The sequence below is a fragment of the Vespula pensylvanica genome, chromosome 3, assembly GCF_014466175.1.
Source record: "Vespula pensylvanica isolate Volc-1 chromosome 3, ASM1446617v1, whole genome shotgun sequence".
NCBI lineage: Eukaryota > Metazoa > Arthropoda > Insecta > Hymenoptera > Vespidae > Vespula > Vespula pensylvanica.
Genome location: NC_057687.1, coordinates 10864924 through 10889461, shown reverse-complemented (window position 1 = coordinate 10889461; position 24538 = coordinate 10864924). Strand labels below are relative to the sequence as shown.

General features: G+C 33.8%; 1 protein-coding gene across 3 annotated transcripts in view; it reads left to right on the top strand.

Annotated features, from left to right (window-relative positions):
• The window catches only part of LOC122627672 (segmentation polarity homeobox protein engrailed-like), a 73296-nt gene extending 50515 nt beyond the window's left edge, over positions 1 to 22781 (top strand). Inside the window, exons 2-3 of one of the 3 annotated variants that reach the window (XM_043808990.1) lie at positions 12122 to 12127; positions 22176 to 22781. In XM_043808990.1, coding sequence (XP_043664925.1) covers positions 12122 to 12127; positions 22176 to 22531 — 362 coding nt within the window. In that variant the 3' untranslated portion in view covers positions 22532 to 22781. Of the gene's footprint in view, positions 1 to 12121; positions 12128 to 22154 lie in introns of all 3 variants that reach the window. The other 2 variants (XM_043808989.1, XM_043808991.1) reach the window with 2 other exon arrangements.
• Positions 22782 to 24538: the final 1757 nt, after the last annotated feature.

Sequence of the window (24538 nt, the reverse complement as noted above, 5' to 3'; positions counted from 1 at the left end):
AAAAAAAACAAAGAACAGAAAAGAAAAATAAGAACGAAATAAAGAAAGAAAAAGAAAAAGTAGGAAATCCAAGCTAATACATTTAAAAAATTTCAAAAATAAAATTATCATTTTTTTTTTTTGTAATATCCATTATAAATGATACGTAAGAAAGTTGATTGAGAAGAAACGAAAAGAGTCATTCGAGATATTCGAGAAAAGGGAGGAGCTAAGAGAAGCCCAGTCCGAGTAATTAATAGCTCAATTTCGACCTTTCAGGAAGTACTTTCTCACGTGACCACCAAGAACGCACGCGTCGATCTCCGACATCCGTTTTTTTGATATATGTACTATATATGTATATATATCTACGTATTTATATATATATATATATATATATATATATATAAATACACATACACACACATATATATGGCTTCTCGAGATACGAAGAAGGAACGCGTTAAATTTATGCGCATATATTGTCCTCTCTCTTGACGGAGTATATGAGAACGTATAAATTAATTTCTTTGGGCGCAGGAAATAAAAAGCAGAAAAAAATAAAAAATGAAGAATAAAAAAAGATGAAGAGAATTGAAAAATAATCGAACTTGTATTGATCGCTTTATCTATGCACACGCACATATATATATATACGCACAAAGATATACACATCGGTCGATAAAATAACTAGAAAGAAAGAAATATTTGTCGGCATGTAATTTTCATTTCCCGAGATTAAGATGTATTCTATCGTCGTGAATCTTTTCGTGGCTGATTCGCATGCGTCGCGACGCCCACCACATTTTGCCGCCTCCGCGAAAAGACCCACCCGTCTGGAACTTGGGAAGAAGATGAAGAGGAAGAAGAAGAAGAAGAAGGCACCCATTACCTAACCATTCTAGTTCTTTTTTCGAAACTCCATAACCGTTCAGGAGAATATAATTAATCGAACTTACCTCTTCCTTTTTTTAATTTTTTTTACTCATCGATCATCTCTCTCTCTTTCTCTCTCTCTCTTTCTCTTTCTCTTTCTCTTTCTCTTTCTCTTTTTCATAAGAATTTTCATGAACATTTTTATCCACAATACGAAAATTAGCTAAATACTAAGGATAAATAATAAGAGAAACTCGACGCTTTTACATTAATTAATATTTGTATTAACGATATTCAGAGCAACAATCAAAAGTCTCTAAATGGGGACTTAAAGTTCGTCTAGTGTGATTTTAAAAATCAATTACACTTTTTACAAGATTTTCTACGTTGTTATTTTATTTCAAATTGTAAAACAACGAACCTAGTTTGTAAAAATACGATTCTCGTTGAGGTCTTATAAAGTCTTTAAAAAAAGGTTATTGATTTTTAATATCACCTAGTAATTTCTCCCCTATTCTGTTTTACTATATCATTAATGTTAAAGTAAATATTTATATAATAATAATTATATATATATATATATAATCGTCATAAATAAATATTGGTATATAATAAATGTCGTCATAAATATTATGTACATATACATAAATATATATATATATATATATATATATATATATATATTTATAATATTACGACAAAAGTAAAGAACTAATTTCTACGGTGTTTAATACGACAATATATAAATCACGCGTCGATTTAAACGTCCACGTCCCACGTGTTCACCCATAATAAAACGTCGTCATTTATTCCCGCCTTTATCTTTACATCCCCATGACAATTTGAACGTGACAGCGTCCAAAAATGGCAGGGCCTCGAAGAACGAGCCCGAAACGAAGTCCCGTCCATAATTTATTTTTTTTTCTCTTCTTTTCTCTTTCCTTTTTCTTTTTTTCCTTCTCTTTTCTTTTTTTCTTTTCGATACGTACATAAGTATTTGTATTGTTCCCTCGTTTTTTCTTCATTTTTTCTTTCTCTTTCTTCGTCTTTTGTCGATCGAATTCCCCTCTGCCCCATGCAACAGTGATCGTAAAATGATCGTCAAAATCGACAGTCGAGTTTCGCGAATAACGATATAAAAATCATAAAAATATTATTATTCCTATTTTTTCCAAGTTATCGTTCGAGTATTTAATTGAAAGAACGTTGAACCCCCTCTCCTACCTCCGCCACCCCGCTAACCCACCGAATCACCCATCGATCCCCTTCTATGCAACCGGTCATAAAACCAAAAATTTCCAATCGAATTTAAGAGAAACGATAATCGAAAAAGTTCTTCGGATCGGTCGATCGGGTAGGTCGATTTTACGGCTGGTGAGATTCACGCATACGAATACACGCATAAGAATACTTAGTTACTAACGTGTGTTTTACGTAATACGTACGTGTGTATATATGTATATATGTATACATGTATGTATGTATGTATGTATATATGTATATATGTATATATGTATGTATGTATGTATGTATGTATGTACTTACATGGAAGTTTACGTAGGCCACGCACCGACGATCGCTCGTACGTTATATTAACACATTAGGTCGGTTCGCGTGCCAAAAGCCCGTAAGCCGTAAGTAACAATGAGAGTGGAGGCCTACCTACCCTCACCCCTCTCCTGTCTCCTCCTCACCCCTCCACCACCTCCTTCTCTTCCTTCTCCTTCTCCTTCTTTCTCTCTTCAACCATATTCCTACGTCTCCTCCTTCAGGCGAGGACGACCACATGCTCCTTATTTCCTCTCACAATTTTACTCTTCCTCCTTTGCCTTCACTTTCTTTTACGTAATACGTTGTAAGAATCAACGAAGTTCCCTTTTAATACTTTTCGTTGATTATAAACGAAACTTAATCGGAAATTCAATTGATCGTTAAATTGATAATTATTTTTTACGAAAGTATTATTCTAGATTTCTTTTTTTCATCAAGAATGGCCATTATGCTACTTCTCTCTCTCTCTCTCTCTCTCTCTCTGACACACACACACACACACATTTTTATTTCGCTACCTTATGAAAATGAAAATGTTTCAAAAATATATTTATCAATGCTAAAACGACATTGTATGCTAGGGTTATTGATAAAAACAGATGCAATTAAAATAAGAAGAAAGCAACAGGAAAAGTAGAATGAACAACTACAATGAAAGCAAAATTAATTAATTGATTAAGTAATTCCCACGTAATAATCATATCACAAATCTCATTTCTTCGTTTAACGTAAGCACTTCTAATAACTTACTGTAACATAATTACTTAACTTAGGTAGAATTAATTTATCCCACATGATCGTGATACGTAATATACATGTACCATAAAATTAATGTTGAAAGGAATTAAAAAAAAAAAAAAAAAAAAAAAGAAAGGAGGAAAGAAAGATCGTGCAAATCTTTTCTTTCGAGAAAAGATCGAACGAGCGGTGAGTTCGAAATTTTTCGAAAAATTCGAGATAGCTCGTTAGGAGCATGTAAACATCGATTTCGTGGTTCTCAATATTTCGTTTGAGTCGCGGTTTGCAAGCAGTTTGGAAAATATTGAAAGGATGGTAAGATGTAAAGGGGGAAGGTTGAGAACCACTTTGGCCACACGCACACTTCTCGGTGGCTCCAATTAAGCGGGCAACATTAATTTCAACCACCCGGCACGACCCCGCGGTTATCTCCTCTCTCTCTCTCTCTCTCTCTCTCTTTGTTTCTCTCACTTTGTCTGTCTTTCTCTCTTTTATTCTTTACCTCCCCTCATTCGTTCTCTCTCTTTCTCTCACTCTGTCTATCTCTCTCTCTTTTACTCTTTACCTCCCCTCGTTCGTTCTCTTTCTCTCTTCTCTCTCTTCTCTCTCTCTCTTTCTCTTTTCTCTGTTTCTCTATTCTCTCTTTCTCTCACTCTCTCTTTTACTCTTTACCTCCCCTCGTTCGTTCTCTTTTTCTCTTTCTGTCTTTCTCTCTTTTTCTCTTTTTCTCTTTCCTACTCGCTTCACGCACACGCCCTCCGCGCAATTTGCCCCTACTCGCAGTGCACGCGCGCATGCAGCTTGCGAGAACCATGCACACGCCCATTGCGCGCGCGCACGTCGACGAGCTCGTTTCTGTCTCCTCCCTGTAGGTTGTAGATATTTACTAGGCACAAGCAATTTTTTGTTTATTTTTCTTTTCCTTTTTCAATCTTCTTTTTAACTTTCATTTTATTTCATTTTTTATTTTTTATTCTTTATATCTTTTTTGTTTATACACAGCTATTCGAATCATATTCGAATTTTTATTTTCATTTTTATTTTCATTTTTATTTTTGTTTTTATTTTTATATTTATTTTTATTTTTATTTTTATTCGGATGAAAAAATTGTATATTTTTAATACGCGTTTATGAGACATACTTATCTACGTTTGTTTTTAAACAAATATAAAAAATGTTAACTGTATGGAGAGAAAAAGAATTTTTTTGTTTTATACATATTACCCATAGGCAGCTGCATTTTTATTTCTATTTGTACATTCGGATGGGAGAGAAATGTGCGTCGATTTTTTGTTGTTGAACAAATTTGAAAATTATCGATTATAGATACAAATAAGAGAATATATTTTTCGAAAGACATGTGCTTTAAATATTGGAGAATTATTTTTGCATTAATTATTTTGTTTTCTTTTTTTTTTTTTTGCATACGTACCCTTCAAACGTAATGTCATTAAAACAAAAATGTTTATCCATGCTAATATTTTTTTTTTACTAATATTAATGATCAAATTTGATCGTAAATTGATTGGGACAACGTAAAGAACGTTATTTTGAAATGATCTATAGGAAGATCCACGGAACTGCTTCCACAAGTGCATCGAATATACACGCACCGTTTATTGTTCCTCACCGACGGCTATATTTATCCGAACGAAAGCTTTGTAGATACGTTTCTTCGTGAACTACCACTCTCCCCTCCGTTTCTGTCGCTCTTCGTTTTTCACGTTCCATTTATCATTTCGCAGAAAATCTACTTCCGCGTACTCAATTAAATTTGTACGTTACTTAAAAATTATGAACTATAAATTGATCGATAAAATTGATTACCGATGATTTCGTCGTCACAAAAAGAACAACGTTCGCGACGCGAACGAAAACGTTCAACAAACAAAAATGTATATTATCAATTAAATGAAAAAACAAAAATGCTCTATGCCTTAAACATATAAGAGGATCGAAAATTTTTTGATGGTTTTAAAAATCGATCACACTATCCTCTGTATTTCTTAAGCTTGTAGTTTAACAATGCGACTACAAAAATTAGTCTAAAAAAAAGTTCGACGATAATAAAGATAATAATTAATGTATTAAAAAATAAAAATCATCTAAGAACTTTCGTCTCATTTAGCTACTTGCGAGCCAAAATTTCTTTATAAAAAAAAAAAAAAAATAGAAAAGAAAATAAACAAACAAACAAAAATATACACGAATAAAATATTACCCGAGATTATCGATAATCAATTAATAATTAATCGAAACGAATCCGACATCGTCTACCATCTCTATATTCGTAAATTCGTCGTTGTCATCGTCGTCGTCGTCGTCGTCGTCGTCGTCGTCGTCGTCGTCGTCGTCGTCGTCGTCGTCGTCGTCGTCGTCGTCGTTGTGTCGTTCAAACTTACACATACATAGATAGTTTACTTTACCGAGTTGCTCGAGAAAGGCGGAAGGGCTGAAAACTAGCAAGAGAAGGAAGAGGAGGAAGAGGTGGAGAAGGGGTTAGGGGGTAGAGAAGGAGAGGAAGGGGAAGGGACGTCTCTCGTCAGTCTTTGCGACAGGATGACGTTTCCAACGCGAACCCTCGAGGGAGATTAGAACGGTTCCACTGTCTAGGATGCTACTAATTGCCGTACATTCCGAAAGGATCGATTCATCGCGAAAATCGAGCTCCATTTATTATTATGATTATTATTATGATTATTATTATTATTATGATTATTATTATTATTATTGAGTTATGGTCCTTGATTTGATGCGAGAACGATTTAAAAAAAGAAAAAACATACCAAATAAAAATAACATCATTTTTATTTCATCAAAAATGTTAAAAAAAAGAAGAATAAAAAGTAGATAGACACATTAATAAAACTTTAATTTTCACTATTATTACTAATCGCCATAGTATTGGTATTATTTGGTAGTATATTGTGTATTATATTAGTAATGTAGTTATAATATATTATAATATAATATAATATATGTTATAATATAATATAATATATTATAATATATTAGTTATATAATAATATTGGTATTATATTGCGATTATTATATCATTGGGATCGTAGTATAATCATAGATTTTGATGTTTAAAGAGAAACATTTGATTTTTATTTTATCGAAATGTTGGAGAATATTGATTGAAAAGCAATGGAAAAAAGAAAGAAAGAAAAACACTGACATACACACACACACACACACACACACATATACAGTTATACAGTAATAGAACTCGAAGATTCATTAGAGTCTTTTATCATTATTATATCATTAGCATCATGCTAATCCATTAAGTTTATAAAGAAACTTCAATTTTACGATATTCCATTGAAGTGTTTGTTGTCGATGAATGAAAAACGAAGACAAGGAAACGATACAAAAAATAAACAGTTACTTCAGCACTAATAGAACTTGAATAATCACTAGAGTATATATATCATTATTATCATCATCATAATCATCACATTATTAACATCGAACTAAGCATAATACTACATTAAGAAAGGAGTTTTATTTTTATTCCATTGAAGTGTTTGAAGTCAATGAATGAAAAACGAAGATAAAGAAAAAAAAAATAAATACATAGATACAAAGAGATACACATACACTAATAGAACTTGAAGACTCAACAGAGTCTTCTATCATCATCATAATATTATTAGCGTCGTTCTAATCCATTGATATGTAATTTTAGAAAGAAACTTCAATTTTACAAAACGTATACCACTTAAATTATCTTTCGAACTCGTTCGACGGTATAGCAAAAAAAGAGAAAAAGTACGAATTATAAAAAAAAAGAAGAAAAAAGAAAAAAGAAGAGATAGTACACACTACAATTTTAACAATCATCGCCTCTACCTGAAGATACCAACTTCTTTATCCTTTTTGTTATCCTTTGAAGTTTGCAGAGAGGTCTGCGCGAAGTGTGGAGGCGATAAAATCGTACGATAGGTAGGAGCAAGCAAAAAATAGAGAAAGATGGAAAGATAGAGAGACAGACAGAAAGAGAGAAAGAGAGAGAGAGAGAAAGAGAGAGAGAGATACAGAGAAAGAGGGAAAGGAAGTGAGTGAATGAGTAAGACAGAGAAAGAAAAAGAGAGAGAGAGAGAGAGAGAGAGAGAGAGAGAGAGAGTCAAGGCTCACGCGATCACGGCCGATCGTGGCTTAACTCTAGATCCGATTACTAGATACACCGGCGTACGTAGTAGGTATAAGTACACGAGGCTAACCGCTCGTTAAATCGTAGCACGCGGCACACGTACACAAAGAAACACACATCTCACACACACCTATACATACGTATACAGACACGAGCATGGAACGCAACAACATGCACACGTACGGAAGAAAACTCACGTACATTAATAGAAAACTTGTAACTCGGCGAAGAGGATGCCCACCTATCGTCCTCCACTTTGCTGTACTTTTCTACACACACGTACGAACGTATACATGTCTATCAAATATATGTATGCGCGTGTATATACATATGTGTATGTACGTGTATATATATTATATATATATATATATATATACACACATATTCTACCTTTATTAACACCAGCCAGTAGTATTAATCGTGTAATGAGAGCGAACGCGTAATTACACGATGTCTTGGTCCCCTAGCCCTCCCCCTCCTCCTCTCCCTTCTCCTCACCCTCCTCTCCAGCTGTCTTTGCCAGCGAGAAAACATCTTTAAAAGCGACGTTAACTATCTCACAGGGGAAACTTGGAAATGTGAAAATAATTATTATTCGCTCCTCGAAGTTTGCTCGACGCGTTGGCCTGCGTAATGATACACGCACGCTCGACAAAATGGCGCTCGAGTAGGGAGGATAGAAAGAGAGAAAGCGAGAGAAAGAGAGAAAGGGTAGGAGGGAGAAGGCGAGACTCGCATTTAACAAAGTATGTATTACATATTTACATACTTACTTACTTACTTATATACTTTCGTTTCGAGACGGCGTAAATGCGATTTTCCGATTTCACGCTCGTTACACACAGCGCTGTGTACCGATGAAAAGTATACTCTATAATTATCATCATAGTTAATTCCATGTCAATTTAATCGTTCGCTACTGTATATCGAACGTAGATATTAAATTTTATATATATATATATATATATATATATATGTATTATGTGTATATATATATATATGTATATGTATAAAAATATATAAATATATACATATCCATTTATACTTAAGTACGTGATTTATACACAAGAAAAAAAATGGAAGATCATACATATTTCATTTTTTAAAAGAAAGTAATCCGTAGATGCGGACGGAGATAATTCTCGTTTTTTAATTTCTTTTTTATTTTTTCTTCATACTGTAATCGCACTTTCGATCTCAACTTCTTCGTTCTTCTTTTTTCTTACTTCCTTTTTCTTATTTTTTTTTTTCACTTCTTTTTTTTTACACAAGATTTCGCGGACAGCATCATGAATTTGGAAATATCTGTCGTCGTTGAAGGTCGTTCGTATAATCAACTATAATAAAAAATCTCTCGAAATTTCTCTAATATTTTTTTCCTCTTTTCCTTTTGTTATTGTTTGAATATCACTCGCAATTTTCTTAAACAATATTATTGTTGCTTGATACTCAAATCTTATTTTCACTTTAGAAGCTTTATAAACATAATCACGAAATTGAAAAATTTGTTCACCATCATTTCAGATCACGCATTTTATCGCGTAAAAAGATTTATAAACTTTGATAATTACTATGAAGAATTTAAAAAAAAAAATTATTTAATGGTGCTACGTTTTATGAAAATGTATAAACGCATTTGCAAATTTTTGTTAAATGTCTCTTCAAATTTTGATCTTAATCATTACCGTCCTGTAAAGGAATTAACAAAGTTCGATAATTTCTACGAATTTGTAGGAGAAACTAACGTTACGTAAAAACACTGACGTTACGATAAAACGAAATTTGTCTATTATCTCGTAATTGCACGTCGAAAGAACATAAGGAAATCATCGAATTTGTATTTTATTCGAAGAAAGTAAAGAAAGTGTATAATATGGAGGGGATGGAAGGGGTAGTCGAATGTTACCTTAGTTGCTCGGGATTTGTACGGTGCTAACATCTAGCGGTGCTTTAAGGTAAATCAAGCTTCGTGTGAACGCAGTAACCCATAAAGAAGTCAGACCAATGAACATAACCTTATTAGGGATAATCTTTTTTTTTTCTTTGTGAAAATTAACTGTTGTTAACCTATTAAATTGAAAGTCAATAAGAAATTACTCGACAAATCGTTGAACGACGGTCGAAAGTTTATTCTTTACAAAACGATAATTAATATTGTCGTTTTTCTTTCTTCTCTGTAGTTTAATCTCAAAGAAAAAAGAAAAGAAAAGAAATAAAGAAGGAAGAAGAGAAAAAAGCAAAATAAGAAAGACGGACGTGTATATGAGGGTTAACAAGTTGCAACAAAAAAAAAATGTGGGAAAAAAACAAGTGTTTGTCGTCGAGATAAACGTGAAAATTAACCACCGTAACGAAATAATTAATGATCCTTAGAAAGAAATTATGTGCACACGTATCATTAATCAAAATAAGACTTTATAAGTGGGAAAAGGCATAATGCATGAGAACGATTTTCTCTCCGTTGTAGGAAAAAAAAGTTTACGTCGCGTAGAAAATTATGCGTCGTTTGTTTTTGCTATCCAGTTGAAATTGATCGTCATGACTAGAAATCTTACTTACATACATATATATATATATATATAATACATATATCTATATCTATAATATATGTAATATATATAATTACATATATATAATATATATATATATATATATAATTTTAACAAAATTTATTTTTATATTTATTTATACTTAAATAAAAAAGAACAACGATAACAATAATAACGACAACGACGACGACGAACAAAAAAATAACAAAAAACAATAAAATGATCGCATCGATCAGTATAACATTTAGTACGACGAAGAAACATTGACATTCTTTCGATGTACATACGTACGTGCGTACTTACGTACATACGTGCGGTTTAACATGACGAGCAGAGCGAGAAGATTCTATGGGGTCTGGGGTCTGGCATCAAGGTTAATGGGCTTATACGACGGCTTTCCACGCGAGTGAAAGATAAAAACATGTCGCGAAAACTGGACCATCATCATAGATCACTTCTAAACGATCTCCGCGTTCTTCTTTATCGATCAATCCTTCTAACCTATATCGAGAGAAATCGTTTCTATTTTCTCATAATAAATTATAATATTCTGTATTAGCTTATTCGAATTTTTCTTTATGGAACTTGTTATTATATTAGTTATAATAGAAAAAAAGAAAGAGAGAGAGAGTACAGTTATTCGACATCTTTGATTGAAATCGTTTAACGCGATCTGTACGGCGGCAAATTTGAAATAGAAAAGTAATTTTCTTCTTCTGAAAAATATGGATGAAAAATATGATATCAAGGGACGATAGTAAATATAGATATATTGGAGGAGTTTTGACTTTCTCAAGAAAAGAAAGTTCGTAAGAACGTTTTTCGATCTTACGAACAAGTAATTGACGGGATCTAATTTATTACAAACAAACAATTCGCGTTTGAATTTTTCTGCTAAACTCTTTGCAATTTCTTCGTCGATTTATTAAGAAACACATGTTGCTTACCTTTTATCTTACCTTTTATCCATGTAGATAACTTCCGTTACTATTTAGTATAGATCTAATAGAAAAAAAAAAAAATTGATAAAAAACGAAAAAGAAAAGGAAAAAAAGAGAGAGAGGAAAAACCAATGCACAGACACATATACACACGTATACACATATATTAATATATATATATATATATATATATATGTATATATATATAAAATAAAAAAGGAAAAAGCAGAAGAAAGAAGGAAGAAAAGGAACATCAAGGAGTAAAGGAAACAGCAAATTGCTAAGGCTAATTCTAAATTTAAACTGCGCATTCCGCATTGAATTAACGCACTCCATACAAACGTACATAGACATAAATGCATACATACATACAAGTATATATACATACATAGATACACGTATATATAGATACATACATACATAGATACATACAACACACGTTTACACGATTTCTACCGAGTTGGTCTACCATTAGTTAATTTTTCGATTATCTAGTATTAGTTTTGTGAATTTAATTAGGGCAACTAACAATTCACTAATCTCGTTTCATAGGAAATTGAATTGAAAAAAAATATATATATAAAGAGAGAGAGAGAGAGAGAGAGAGAGAGAGAGAGAGAGAGAGAGAGAGAGAGAGAGAGAGAGAGAGAGAGAGAGAGAAACAGAATTGTAGGAGGAAAAAGAAATATATATATTTCTATATATATATATATATATATATATATATATATATATATGTACAAAGAGAAAGAGAGAAAGAGAGAGAAAGAGAGAGACAAGACCGCGCCTTAATGGAAACGAGTTAACGACCCGTGGAAACGTAAACGCAGTCACGTACACTCGAGTAACGATCGACGAGTGACCAATCAATGGTCATTATTTATGGTTATGGGTATTGCTACGGGGCATGGCTACTTTTCGTACGATCTCTCATAGGTTCTCTCTCTTCGAGTAGGAGCACCTTAACGAGCCACCTCAAAAGAATCCAAACGCGTGTATACTACGTATGTATGTACGTATTTACGTACATATAACATATAATACATACATACATACATATAGATACGTATACATAATATAATAAGAGAACACGTTCGTTCATTTAAAAAAAAGTTTTTCAAATTATTTTATGAAAACTGCCCGCTTTTCGATACAACAATTTAATCAATTTTTCCATATCTATATAAACTTTAATTCGCGAATAATCTACGATCTATCATCCCATCCTTCCTCTATGCCCACAAACCCTAATATTCCTTAAAATCCAATTATGAGAAGATAATTGATATAATTTTTAATCGGTATGTTTTTTCTTTTTTGTTCTCAGGACGAAGTAAGTAACGAGCCACGATGATTAGAGAAACAGAGACAGAGACAGGGATACTGAGAGAAAGAGATAGGGAGAGGGATAGAAAAAGAAAGATAGATAGAGAGAGAGAAAAAGTGAGAGAGAGAGAGAGAGAGAGAGAGAGAGTAAGAGAGACAGACGATGTTGTATGTTACTCACTGTACTTAACGAAATGGGATTGGAGAACGTAAGCTTTTTCAAACGGAACATTCCTTCTCGAATTGCGTAAGGCCCTTTTTATTTTTAATATATATATATATATATATATATATATATATATATATATATATATGTATGTAAAATAAGAAAGAAAAGAAAATCAACTTTACGTCTTTCAATATCGGCTTCAATGATTGAATTTACATTAACGATGACAACGAGACATTTGATTTTAATTAGAATCATGTTGAATCGTTGTCCTTCTAATGGTAATCACGAACGAACGATTCTAACGAAAGGATAAAATGAAAGAGACAGAGAGAAAGAGAGAAACAGAGGGAGAGAGAGAGAGAGAGAGAGAGAGAGAGACGAGTCGAAGTAATTTCCGCTTAGAACCAAAGCAAATTTAAAAGGATCGAGTTTGTGGATCGAGAATCAAACTCGGTGAAGGCTCGACGACGTTTCTCTCTTTCTCTCTTTCTCTCTCTCTCTATGTATATATATATTTCTCTCTCTTCTCTCTCTCTCTCTCTCTCTCTCTCTCTATCTATCTATCTATCTATCCATCTATCTCTCTCTTTAGTAATTCTCGAGAATCGAGAATGACTTGGGAGAATCGAGAAGGCCGGCCAGGCCTCCTGTGTGTGTCGACATGCTTAGCCTCGTTTGTCTCAAGTAATGGTCGCAGTCATAACTCACGAGCTGCTCCTGCACTCAACTCATTCCACTCAACTTGGGATACACGTATGTATGTATGTATGTATGTATGTATGTATGTATATGTAGGTATCTAAGAACGTATACATACGTACGTTTACTCTCTTATGTAGAGATAGAAAGACAGAGAGAAAAAGAGAGAGAGAGAGAGAAAGAGAGAGAGAGAGAGAGACAGAGAAAGATTAAGAGAGAGAGAGAGAGAGAGAGAGGGTGAGAGGGAGAGAGGGAGAGAAATCAGATTCACGGAAACGACAACTCGATCGACGACTACGACGAGTCTTCCTAAACGATCGCGCAACTATTTGCAACAGATAATCGTTAATCGTTCCAGTTACTACGAGAGTTCGAGAGAAAGAAAATGTGTGATGGTCTTTAATTGTTACGTTAGTTTGTCCTATGGCTTGCTTCGTGATCACCAGTTATATATAAGAAAGGGTAGGAGGGAGAGAGAGAGAGAGAGAGAGAGAGAGAGAGAGAGAGAGAGAGAGAGAGAGGAAGAAAGAGAGAGAGAAAAAATCTTTTTCGCCGTTGTAAAGTTCGTGATTGTATCGTTCTTAGAAACAATTTCGATTTTGTCGATGCTATGTCGGTCTACATGTTTACTTTTTTATAAAATTATATTTTATATAGTTAAATTTGTTGAGTGAAGAGTTTTTTTTTTATATTACTTACCTATCGTATTCGATCAAGTTTGTAAAAAAGTGGAATACATTTGTTCGAGGAATCGAATTTTTAAATGTTACTTTACATTGAATTTTTTTTTCAAGCGTTTTTGTCACCGATTCAATTTATAAAAAGTGGAACTGATTGTTAAATTAAAGTAAATAAATGAAACTACTAAAATAGAATTAATTCAAGGAATTAACATTGTGAATCTATAGCTCAATTTGTTTCATCTTTTTTTTTTTTTTATATCACATTCAAGTAATTTCAATTAAAACGTGTAGAATATATTTGTTCGAGCGATTCAATTTTACATTAGATAAATTTGTTTACTCCTTTTTTTATGTCATATTCAATTAATTCAAATAACAAACTGTAGAAAATATTTATTCAAGAAGTTAAATTGTAAACGTATAGTTAAATTTGTTCAGTCATTTCCTATGCGACATTCGATTAACTTAAATTATAAAAAGTAGAATATATTTATTCAAGGAATTAAATTGTAGATGTATAATTAAATTTGTTTAGTCATTTCTTATGTCACATTCAATTAACTTAAATTATAAAATATAGAATATATTTTATCGAGGAATTTAATTTTGCATAGTTAAATTTTTTCACTCATTTTTTTATATCGCATTCAATCGACTTAAATTATGAAAAGTAGAATATATTTATTCGAAGAGTAGAATATATTAATTCAGTTTCACGTAGTCAACATTTTTTCACTCGGTTTTTTGTCGCATTCGATCAACCTAAATTATAAAATATAGAATACATTAAATTGTAGACATATAGTTAAATTTGTTCAGTCTTTGTCCGTGTCATAATCAATTAACTCAAATTATGAACTGTAGAATATATTTATTTAAGGAATTCATTTTTACATGATTACAATTTTTCACTCATTTTTTATGTCATATTCAATTAAGTCAAATTATAAATTGTAGAATATATATATATATATATATATATATATATATATATTTAAGGAATTCAATTTTACATAGTTAAATTCTTCTACTCATTTTTTGACGTCACATACGATCAACTTAAATTATAAAAAGTACAATATTCGGGGAAGTCAGTCTTATATATGCGTATGAGTGGTTAAATTTTTAAAAATAATTTCCTGTCATATTTAATGAGATTAAATTATAAAAAGTAAAATATTCGAGTTATATAATCAGGAGAATATTAATTAACATAATCAAAGTCATTAATCATTCGTGAAAAATATATAAAAAAATCATGGCTTGTTTAAAATAAGATCGCGTGCATTACCGGTGTTTAATATTCGCAGTAAGTATCGTTAAGAAACAGAAACGTACGCGAACTAATCGTCTTTTATCGAAAAATTAAAGTAAAATGCGTCTTCGTCATCGTCGTTGTCGTCATCATCGTCATCGTTCTACGATAACATCGGACCTTAACGACTTAACGACGTGTCTTCTCTTCTTACATCGTATCATTCCATTAACCCGTTACCTTCTAACGAGCATAATAATTATCGGTTATAAATTCCACCACGTTGATTTACTGTAATATCCATGTTAGAATTTCTATCGTCGGCTAACATAAGTACCATGCTGGTGTTCTGCTAGTGTTCTGTTCTAATCAACGAGCGTAGATAAACTAATTATTCTTAATCGATTCGCTAAATTCATTTTAAGAAAAACTTTATTGTACACTTTTAATTCCAATTATTGTCAATTATCTTTGCGTTTAATTTATCTTCCAAGTTGTCTCGAAACAATCTCGACCGTATTAAATGCATTTATGTGTAGGCATTATAAATCTTTCAAATTAAAACAAAATGAAAGATAAAAAAAAATATTACAGAAATATCAGAAAGATTTTGGTTCAAGTAATAATATTAGAAATATATTTATTCAATGCATATATAGATATAATATATATATATATATATAATATATATATCAATAGTACACCCACTATTTCTATATTAATGTTGTATTATTTATAATAATCGCAGTTAAAGACTATAATAGTAGTAATAGTAGTAGTAGTAGTAGCAGTAGTAGTAGTAGTAGTAGCAGTAGTAGTAGTAGTAGTAGTAGTAATAGTAGTAGTAGTAGTTGTAGTAGTAGTAATAGTAACAGGCTTCTTACTTGGTGAGTTCTCCTTCTTTCTTTTTTCTTTTTTTTTTTTTTTTTTTAAGAACAAAAACCACGTTTCACACCCGTCCGAACGGCATTAAAAGAAAATAGTTTCACTCGAAAAGATGCAGATATCCTTAAACGGATCAGTATACACACCACCTGTCCCACTTTGCAATGACGATATGTTTCAGTTGCTTACAGAGTATCCTTAATGAATTGTCAAGTTCTACCTTCGTTCTACCTTCGTTCAACGCCCGTTGTCTCTCTATCTTACGACGATGTTTCGTATCTGTCGATGGTTGGCGGATGTAATTAAAAGGAACGTGACGGGCAACTCGAGTGGCACTTTAAGAGTAAGAGAGATAGAGATAGAGATAAGGATAGAGACAGATAGAGTTAGAGAGAGAGAGAGAGAGAGAAAGAGAGAGAGATCTTCGTTACACGTACATATATAGAAGGATGCAATTCGTACAAATACGACTCACTTCGCACGACCGTCGCTTGATTGCACGTAACTTGGAAGTATCCTAATAAAGAATAATCTTAAAAAGATCTCTTATCTCATGTTCATAATACCTAATTTATCCGATAGTTTCATTATCATTCATCTAATTTATCCGATGGTTTCGTTATCGTTCATCTAATTTATCCAATCGTTTCGCTAGAACGATAATCGTATTCATATTTTCATAGTGAATAAAATGTACATAAAAATCGATGAATATACGATTATAAACGAAAAAACGAAATACAACGTATTGATACTTTTCATTGATAAATATCATCTTACATAGAAACATATAACTTTCGATAATAAAAATCTAAAATGTTACACAAATCGTTGTTGTTGCGAAGGAATCTTTAGAAATGTTTCAAACCGATTTTATCCTCCACTCCCTCGTCTCGGTAAAATATTTCTAATCACCTTCACCTCCTAAGAGAAATCCTCTGTGTATTCCTATTTGAGAATATTTTTTTGCCGTTCTGACTATCGCAATGGCCGCTGTTTATTTCTTTCTTTCTTTCTTTCTTTCCTTCCTTCTCGTATAGCTATCGTATCGATATCGGTATCGGTTCTTTAAAGATCCATCGGCTAAATCGATCGAGGATTCTAACGACTGAACAAAAAAGTCGATAGTTTGCCTTCGAAAGAAAAAGAGAGAGAGAGAGACAGATAAAGAAATAGAAATAGAGAGAGAAAGAGAGAAAATCTTGAAAGCATGCGCTAACTAGAAACTCACCTAATCGTTGACGTCGTCTTAATTTCTTTTAATGCACGTTTTACGTTCTCTTTTTTCTTTCTTTTTTTTTTCCTCTATTTTTCTCCTTCTTCTTTCTCTTTCTTTTTTCTTTTTTTTTTGTTTTTTTCTTTTTCTATCGCGCCCGATCGCTCTCTAACATCGCTTTACGACAAATCGTCGTCATCAATCTCGGACAATACTTCCTGTTCCTTACGTTTTCATCTCGACGGGCGGGAAAAGGTAATTAAAAGCTAGCGTCTACGACGACAACGACAACGAGGAACAGTGAAAGGGCAATTAGAAGAAAGCGACGTGACGAGGGAGCGAAAAAGTCAACTCGTTCGAGGCTCGCAGCTAGTTCTATAAGAAATCTAAACAAAACTTTAACTCTACGATATTCGTCTGAGATTCTTTCGTTCGTTTGTCGGATTAAAAGATATTTAATTGCTATATATGTGTGTGTACGTATATATGTATGTGTATGTGTGTGTGTGTGTGTGTGTATGTGTGACAAAAAGAGAAGAAAAAAAAGAGAGAGAGAGAAATTAAAAAGAGAATTTATAGAATTACTCCTTTTTCTTTTTCGAAAACATAGGAAGGAAGAGTAAAGTCGATTGGAAGAACTAAATAAATAAAAAAAAAAAAAAAAAAAAAAAAGAGAGAGAAAGATAAGGAAGAAAGAACAAAGATGAATATTTTTCGATGAAGAAAGAGACGATAGGTTAAAGAGAGAGAAAAGAACAAGAAAAAAAAAAAGAAAGAAAGAAAAGTAAAGGAAGAAAGAAAATTACGGAATACAATTTTTCTATCGTCGAAAGATATAGAGGAACAAATAATGTAACTGTTCGAAATTCGATTGACGTCTAAGTCGAGAAGTAGAGTAGATCGAGAGGAACGAGGGAAAGAGAGAGAAACAGAGAGAGAAACAGAGAGAGAGAGAGAGAGAGAGAGAGAGAGAGAGAGATAGAGAGAGTTATTCCAGAAGGAAATTAGTATTTCTCCTCGTCGTCGGTATGCGAGGTACTTTCGAGGTTGGAGTCGAGTGGTGCAAAGTGCTACCGAAGAGGAGAGGGTATCTTAGCGTTATTGGTTTTACTCTCTCCCCCTCTCCGTTTGTTCCTTAAACGATAGGGCGTTAGAAAGAGAAGAAGAGGAGAAGAAGAGCAGAGAAGAGAAGGATGGTGCTGCGTTAAAGCGACGGGAGGTAGGAGGGTAAGAAGAGGAGGGTAAGAAAAGCAAGAAGGATAGAACTCGTTCTCTCTCTCTCTCTCTCTCTCTCTCTCTCTCTCTCTCTCTCTCTTTCTCTCTGTCTTTCTCACTCTCGTTCTCACTCTCTCACGTCCTCGACGCGTTGATGTTCCTTTCCAGCTACCGACAACTAGAGACTACTTCGCTTAAGTAATTAGACTGCCGACTGTTCGTTAGTTCAGTCATTCCACCGTAGAAACTGCCAAGGGGGTTGATATGTTGCTACCATTGCTTGTAACTCCTTGGATCCTGGTGTGTTCCTTGTGATCCCTCATTTGCTACCTCTCTTCTTCCTATTAGAAACCCAATCGATCTCGATCGACAGCAATGAATCTCGTCGAGAATCGAATTATGACGACCGTTCTTATTTTATTCCGAGCGTTCGCGTGGTTTCTTGTTCGTTCTTCTTTTTACTTTTTCTTTTTTTTCTTTTTCCTTTTTTTCTTTTTCTTTTTTCTAACTTTTTGTTCTCTCTTCCATAAGGAGAAATACGTATAGTAAAAAGTACGTAGTAAAGAGAACGTATAAATGCACGATTACGTCTACTTCATCGAATATCGACTTTGATATTTATTGTCTCCGCGTTCATCATAGAGTTAGAAAAATGTAATATCCTCTTCTCTCCTCTAAAGAGATTTATCTATGTGTATGCTTGTCTTATCCGGAGAAAGGATCGGCGAATCCACTTTCTTTATTACCAACTTCAATCAACAAAATTCGATTCGTACGTTGTTGTTCAGTTTATTATCAATTTCTTAGCTTCCCCAGAATGATTTATGTAAATCGATAGGGAAAAAGCTTTTGGTTTTTAGTTGAAACGTTCGGAAAGCTTTTCTTCTATTTGCTATTCGGTATCAAACAGGATGAAGATGATCCTCTCCCTTTCATCATCGTGTACTGAACTTTGCCTTGAACGTATCTCTCTCTCTCTCTCTCTCTCTCTCTCTCTCTCTCTTTCTATCTATTTATCTACCTATCTACCTATCTTACCTATCTATCTTTCTTTCTCTTTTGTAAAACGATATTCACGAGAAGGTTCTACGTAATCTCTTCCCGACGTGCCGGATCGTAGCAATCGATAATACCCGGTGTTGATCGTTACGATATGATTTATTCGCAATTACCAGAACGAGATAGACCGACTGCCGTGAGTACCGCAAAACGCAACGTTCTATACTCCGGAGAGCAAACCGATCGGCACGCCGTGTTTACACCGTGAATTATTAGCGTTAGGGGGATCGCCGTGATGGAGTATTCGAGCGGCGGGACGCGGAAAACGAGATCGCTTAGTTTCGATAGGAATTATAACGTGTTGGCCAATAAGATCCTACTACGATATTTTCTCTAAAACGAGGGAAAGAAAAAAAAAAAGAAAAAAGAAACCGAACAAACGCGAAGGAAGAAAAAAAGCAACGTTTGTTGTCATCCGATTGTTCCTCCTTTTTTTTATTACTTCTTTCATTTTTCTTCTCTTTTTTTTTTTCATCAAGATAAAATTTATATCTGACTACTTGCTTGCTTGCTTGCTTGCTTGCTCGCTTGCGTGTCGTTAATAACGTTTCTATTAATTAAATAATTGCATTCTTATTACACTAGAGTATGTATTTACTTACTTGAAAAAATGATTACAACACGTCAGACAATGAGTCGTGCAGTAATTACAATAACTGTTATGAAAGAGTGTGATAACAGGCGAGTGAGCAAAGTTTTCGGAACTGTTTTGAGAGAAAGAAATCGAAGAGAAAAAGAAAAGAAAAGAAAAGAAAAAAGAGAATACTTTTCGTCGTTAAATTCGTCGTTAAATCCGTCGTTAAATATTTTTATTTCTCGATTGATTTATCGAAGAAATTCGAAAAGAGAAAGTACGAAGGAAAGAAAGAGAGGGGGAGGGTGGAAAAAGATTAATAAAATAGAAAAAGAAAAAGAAAAAGAAAAAGAAAAAGAAAGGAAGAAGCAATGCCTTCGCAAAGCTCGAGAATAATCTTCCTGTACCTAAATGGTATAGTCGTCGTACATGAGAAAGGAAAGGAGGAAACTCAGAGGGGTTTCTACGAGAGTACCGCACAACTAGGATATATTTGCGTCGAAAGTAAGTAAGTACGAGCGTTGGGTGCCATGGCTGTGTTTCTGTGTGTAGGAATCGACTTTAAGAGATACTCGTACTGCCGGCAATAATAATACGACTTGATTTACGATAGAGTCGTTTGTGGCAGGTCCTTCGCTTCCTCCTCTCATCCTACTTCTCAAACCACCTCCTCTTACACCTTCTTCGTCTCTTCCTCTTTCGTCCTTCTCCTTCTCCTTCTCCTTCACCTTCTTCTCCTCCTCATCTTTGCGTTCGATAGGGAAGACGACGATAAAACAGGAAGGATCGAGACGGAAGGATTTACCTCTTTTGCTAGAAGAGAGATTCTTCCTTCGTAACGGACGTTTATTTAACCGACCTCTGAGCTCCTCCCAACTTTTCTCTTTTTCTCTCTCTCTCTCTCTCTCTCTCTCTCTCTCATTCTCTCATTCTCTCACTTTCATAGTCGCAAACTCAGAAACACGTAGTCTCGTTAGAGGAAGCTCTAGCGTATGTCTGAAACCAACTAGACAATAAAAGTTGTCGTAAAATTTGAGACTCCGTGAGTCAAACATACCGTAGCCCTGTGGTAGTAAGTTCGTTAATTTCTCATATTTACTGCCAACGTAAACCCGTGGAATCAACGTTCAACTTCGCCTAAGCTATCGCTTAAACTATTACGGATCCTTCTTACGTAAACGTCGTTTTACGTCTTCTCCTTCTGTTGTCTCTCGTCTTCTCTTCGAAAGGTATATTACATACGTTACACGTACGCATACATATACGTACGTACTTACGTACGTACGTGTATATTTATATACGTACGTATATTTGTGTTTAACTGCATACAGGTTATCTTTGACTTTTAAAAGCAATACCTTTGGATTTTACTCTTATAGAGACTTTTTTCAACTACTTTACCACTACGATCGATCGTTTGAATCCGTGTGGGAATTAATACGTCGTCGAGCAGTACTAAATGTCAACCGATCGAGAGCGACGTGTTTATTGGCAACTCATGATACTCATTAGAATTACATAGAGTACCGCGACCGTCTCGTAATTGTAGCTTATTCGTCTGTAAACACGCAAACTAGGTTTCGATTGTCGTCCAGACGAGCCTTCGTGATATATCCGCGTATTTAGAAGGGGGAAAAAAAAAAAATTATACTCATGTAATGTAATAATAATAGTGATTTGCTAGAAATTCTCCAACATTTTTATCGGACTTCATTTTTTCTTTATTTTTTATCGTTCCTTTTTCCGTTTTTCTCTTTTAATTTTTTCCCCGCTCGCACGAATCGACGAGCTATAATTTTATATATAACCTAAGGTAGAGAAAAAGACGAAACGTGTCGCATAATTTACTGCGAAGCTTCGTAATTACCCGTAGTTATTACGTATTGGTATAAAAGTGTAAAGTAATTTCGATCGATAATATCCGATTGTAGTGATTTCGATAAATGGAGATGTATTATAGATAAACGCAAGCACGTGAACGTTAACACGTTGGAACGACGAACGATGTAAATAGACAAACGTAAACAAAGACGTCAAAGTCGAACGATATAAGAAATACGTAAACATAGATGGAAGGGATGGAGTACTTGGAATACGTACATGTAGAAACAAGAAGAAGAAAAGGGAAAAAGGAAAGAGAAACATAAATAAACAAAGAATTTCCAAATACTCCAAACCGTTCCAAGTAGTATCGTAAATACGTAAATGGTATTTTAGATGAGAGGGTAAGATTAATCCGACATATATGTAAATCGACAGATACGAGTTAACGCTAGAACCGTCACGTGTGATTTCAGGTCCACGTACGCGGAGAGTGAAGAGGACAGGTGATTCACGTGGAAGCGGTACTACGCCCGAGGAGAAACGACCTAGAACGGCTTTCAGTGGCGAACAATTGGCAAGATTGAAACGAGAATTCGCAGAGAATCGTTACCTGACCGAACGTCGTAGGCAACAGCTCTCGAGGGATTTAGGATTGAACGAGGCGCAAATAAAAATTTGGTTCCAGAATAAAAGGGCAAAGATTAAAAAGGCCAGCGGACAGAAAAATCCATTGGCGTTGCAGCTTATGGCCCAGGGATTGTACAATCATTCGACCGTGCCGTTAACGAAGGAGGAAGAGGAACAGGCAGCCGAGCTACAAGCGAAATGACGATTATAGAGACGATTATAGTGCGGCCATCCGTAGAATTATTTCTACTCGTCGATCCGATTGCCGAAATAACGGATTTAAATCTTCAGGGTTCCTCTTTTAGTCATTTCCTCTCGCGCGTTACTCGACAAAGGGGTTCACGAGGGAACGACTTGGGTATATATAATATTATCTATGTGCGTTCGAGAATTCTTTTTGTTTTTCTTTTTCTTTATCTAGACTATTTTGTTTCTCTTTTTTTTTTCTTTCTTTGTTTTTTTTTTTTTTTTTTTAGACCTTTGACTCTGACTCTTTGACTCTTTTCGTTCCGCCCTTTGTTTATTCGAAATTATTACCGAAAAGATCGGACGGTTTATTTCGACGTCCGATCGTTCTAATTAGTCTTATCGAATTTTCATTCATTCTTCCAATCGACGTACTATTTTCGTTTCATTAATTACTGATCCTTCTTCGATCATCGTTTTATATATATATATATATATATATATATATATATATATATATATGTATATCTTTACGAAGAACACAGAAACAAGAGTACACAACAACAACACACAACCAACGTCCCTCGAACCTTCACAGTGCCATTTACGTACGTCTAAAGCAACCGTTTTCGAGGATCGAGTGAAAAATAAAAAAAAAAAGAATAAATAAATATCGTTTATCCTTTCGTAGTACGAAGGATATAATTAGTAATTATCGAACGCGTTCAGTTGAGAGACGAAGAAAACAAGTAATGGAAAGAAGAAATATGCGTGTGCGCGTGCGCGTGCGTATGTCTGTGTGTATGTATATATCTCTCCTATCTCCCCGTCCCCTTACCCTTCTTTACATCTCGCGAAAGAAAGAAAGAAAGAAAGATAGAAAGAAAGAAAGTTATACCGATCGTCTTTTTCTCTCTCATTAATTTATTGTAAAAATGTAAAATAACGTAGGGCACCGCGTGCGAGTGATACCGGGGTGCGTTTTGCGACGTGCAATAGAATGTTAATTATTATACATTAGAAAAGAGGAGACAGTAGATAATAGATAAGGCATCGTACATGTATAAGTATATAAACTATATACGTATATATATATATATGTAATACATATATATGTAATATATATATACACGCATATATATGTATGTATATATATATATTTATGTATGTATGTATAGATATATACATATACATATACACGATCGAACGATGAAAAAAGAAAGAAGAGAGAAAAAAAAAAGAAAAAAAGCGTCGTGTACATATCATACCATTTTAGCATCGAGAATTTCCTCCCACTTACCCCTTACATGCCCGCCCCCGTCTCCCCCCTCACTCCTCTTCCCATAGACTGTTTAAAATTTAAACTTTAGCTATTTATTTACTTGTATCGCACGAAAGCGTAGGCGTTTACGCGTTAGCGCCGATCGCGCGACGAACTCATACCTGTAAAATTATTTAAAGAAACAACATAATGAAAGAAAGAAAAACGGATGGAAAAAAAAAAGAAGAAGAAGAAGAAGAAGAAGAAGAAGAAGAAGAAGATGTCGACGAGAATGATAATGATGATGATGATGATAATTATAATGATGATGATGATGATGATGATGATGATGATGATGATGATGATGATGATCATCATCATGATGATAATGATGACGTTGTTTGGTGATGATAATGATGATGTTGATAATAATGATAATGATGATAATGATGATGATGATAATGATGATGATAATGATGAAAAGAACGGATTAAATATTCCCATTATCGAGCTACGTTAAAAAAGGATCGACGTGTGTGTCATTTTTACAAAACCTCGTCTCATTTACCCTCGTGTCCTAACAATATACCTAAATATAACATTTATATGATAACAGATATATTAAGCTATAGTACGTAAGTAGTAAAAAACAGTACCTGATGGAAAAATCTTTTGCAACGAAACAGGTAATTATCGAATTAAACAAATTTCATCGTTTTAATCATTAATCAATTAATTAAATAATTAAATAATTAATCACAT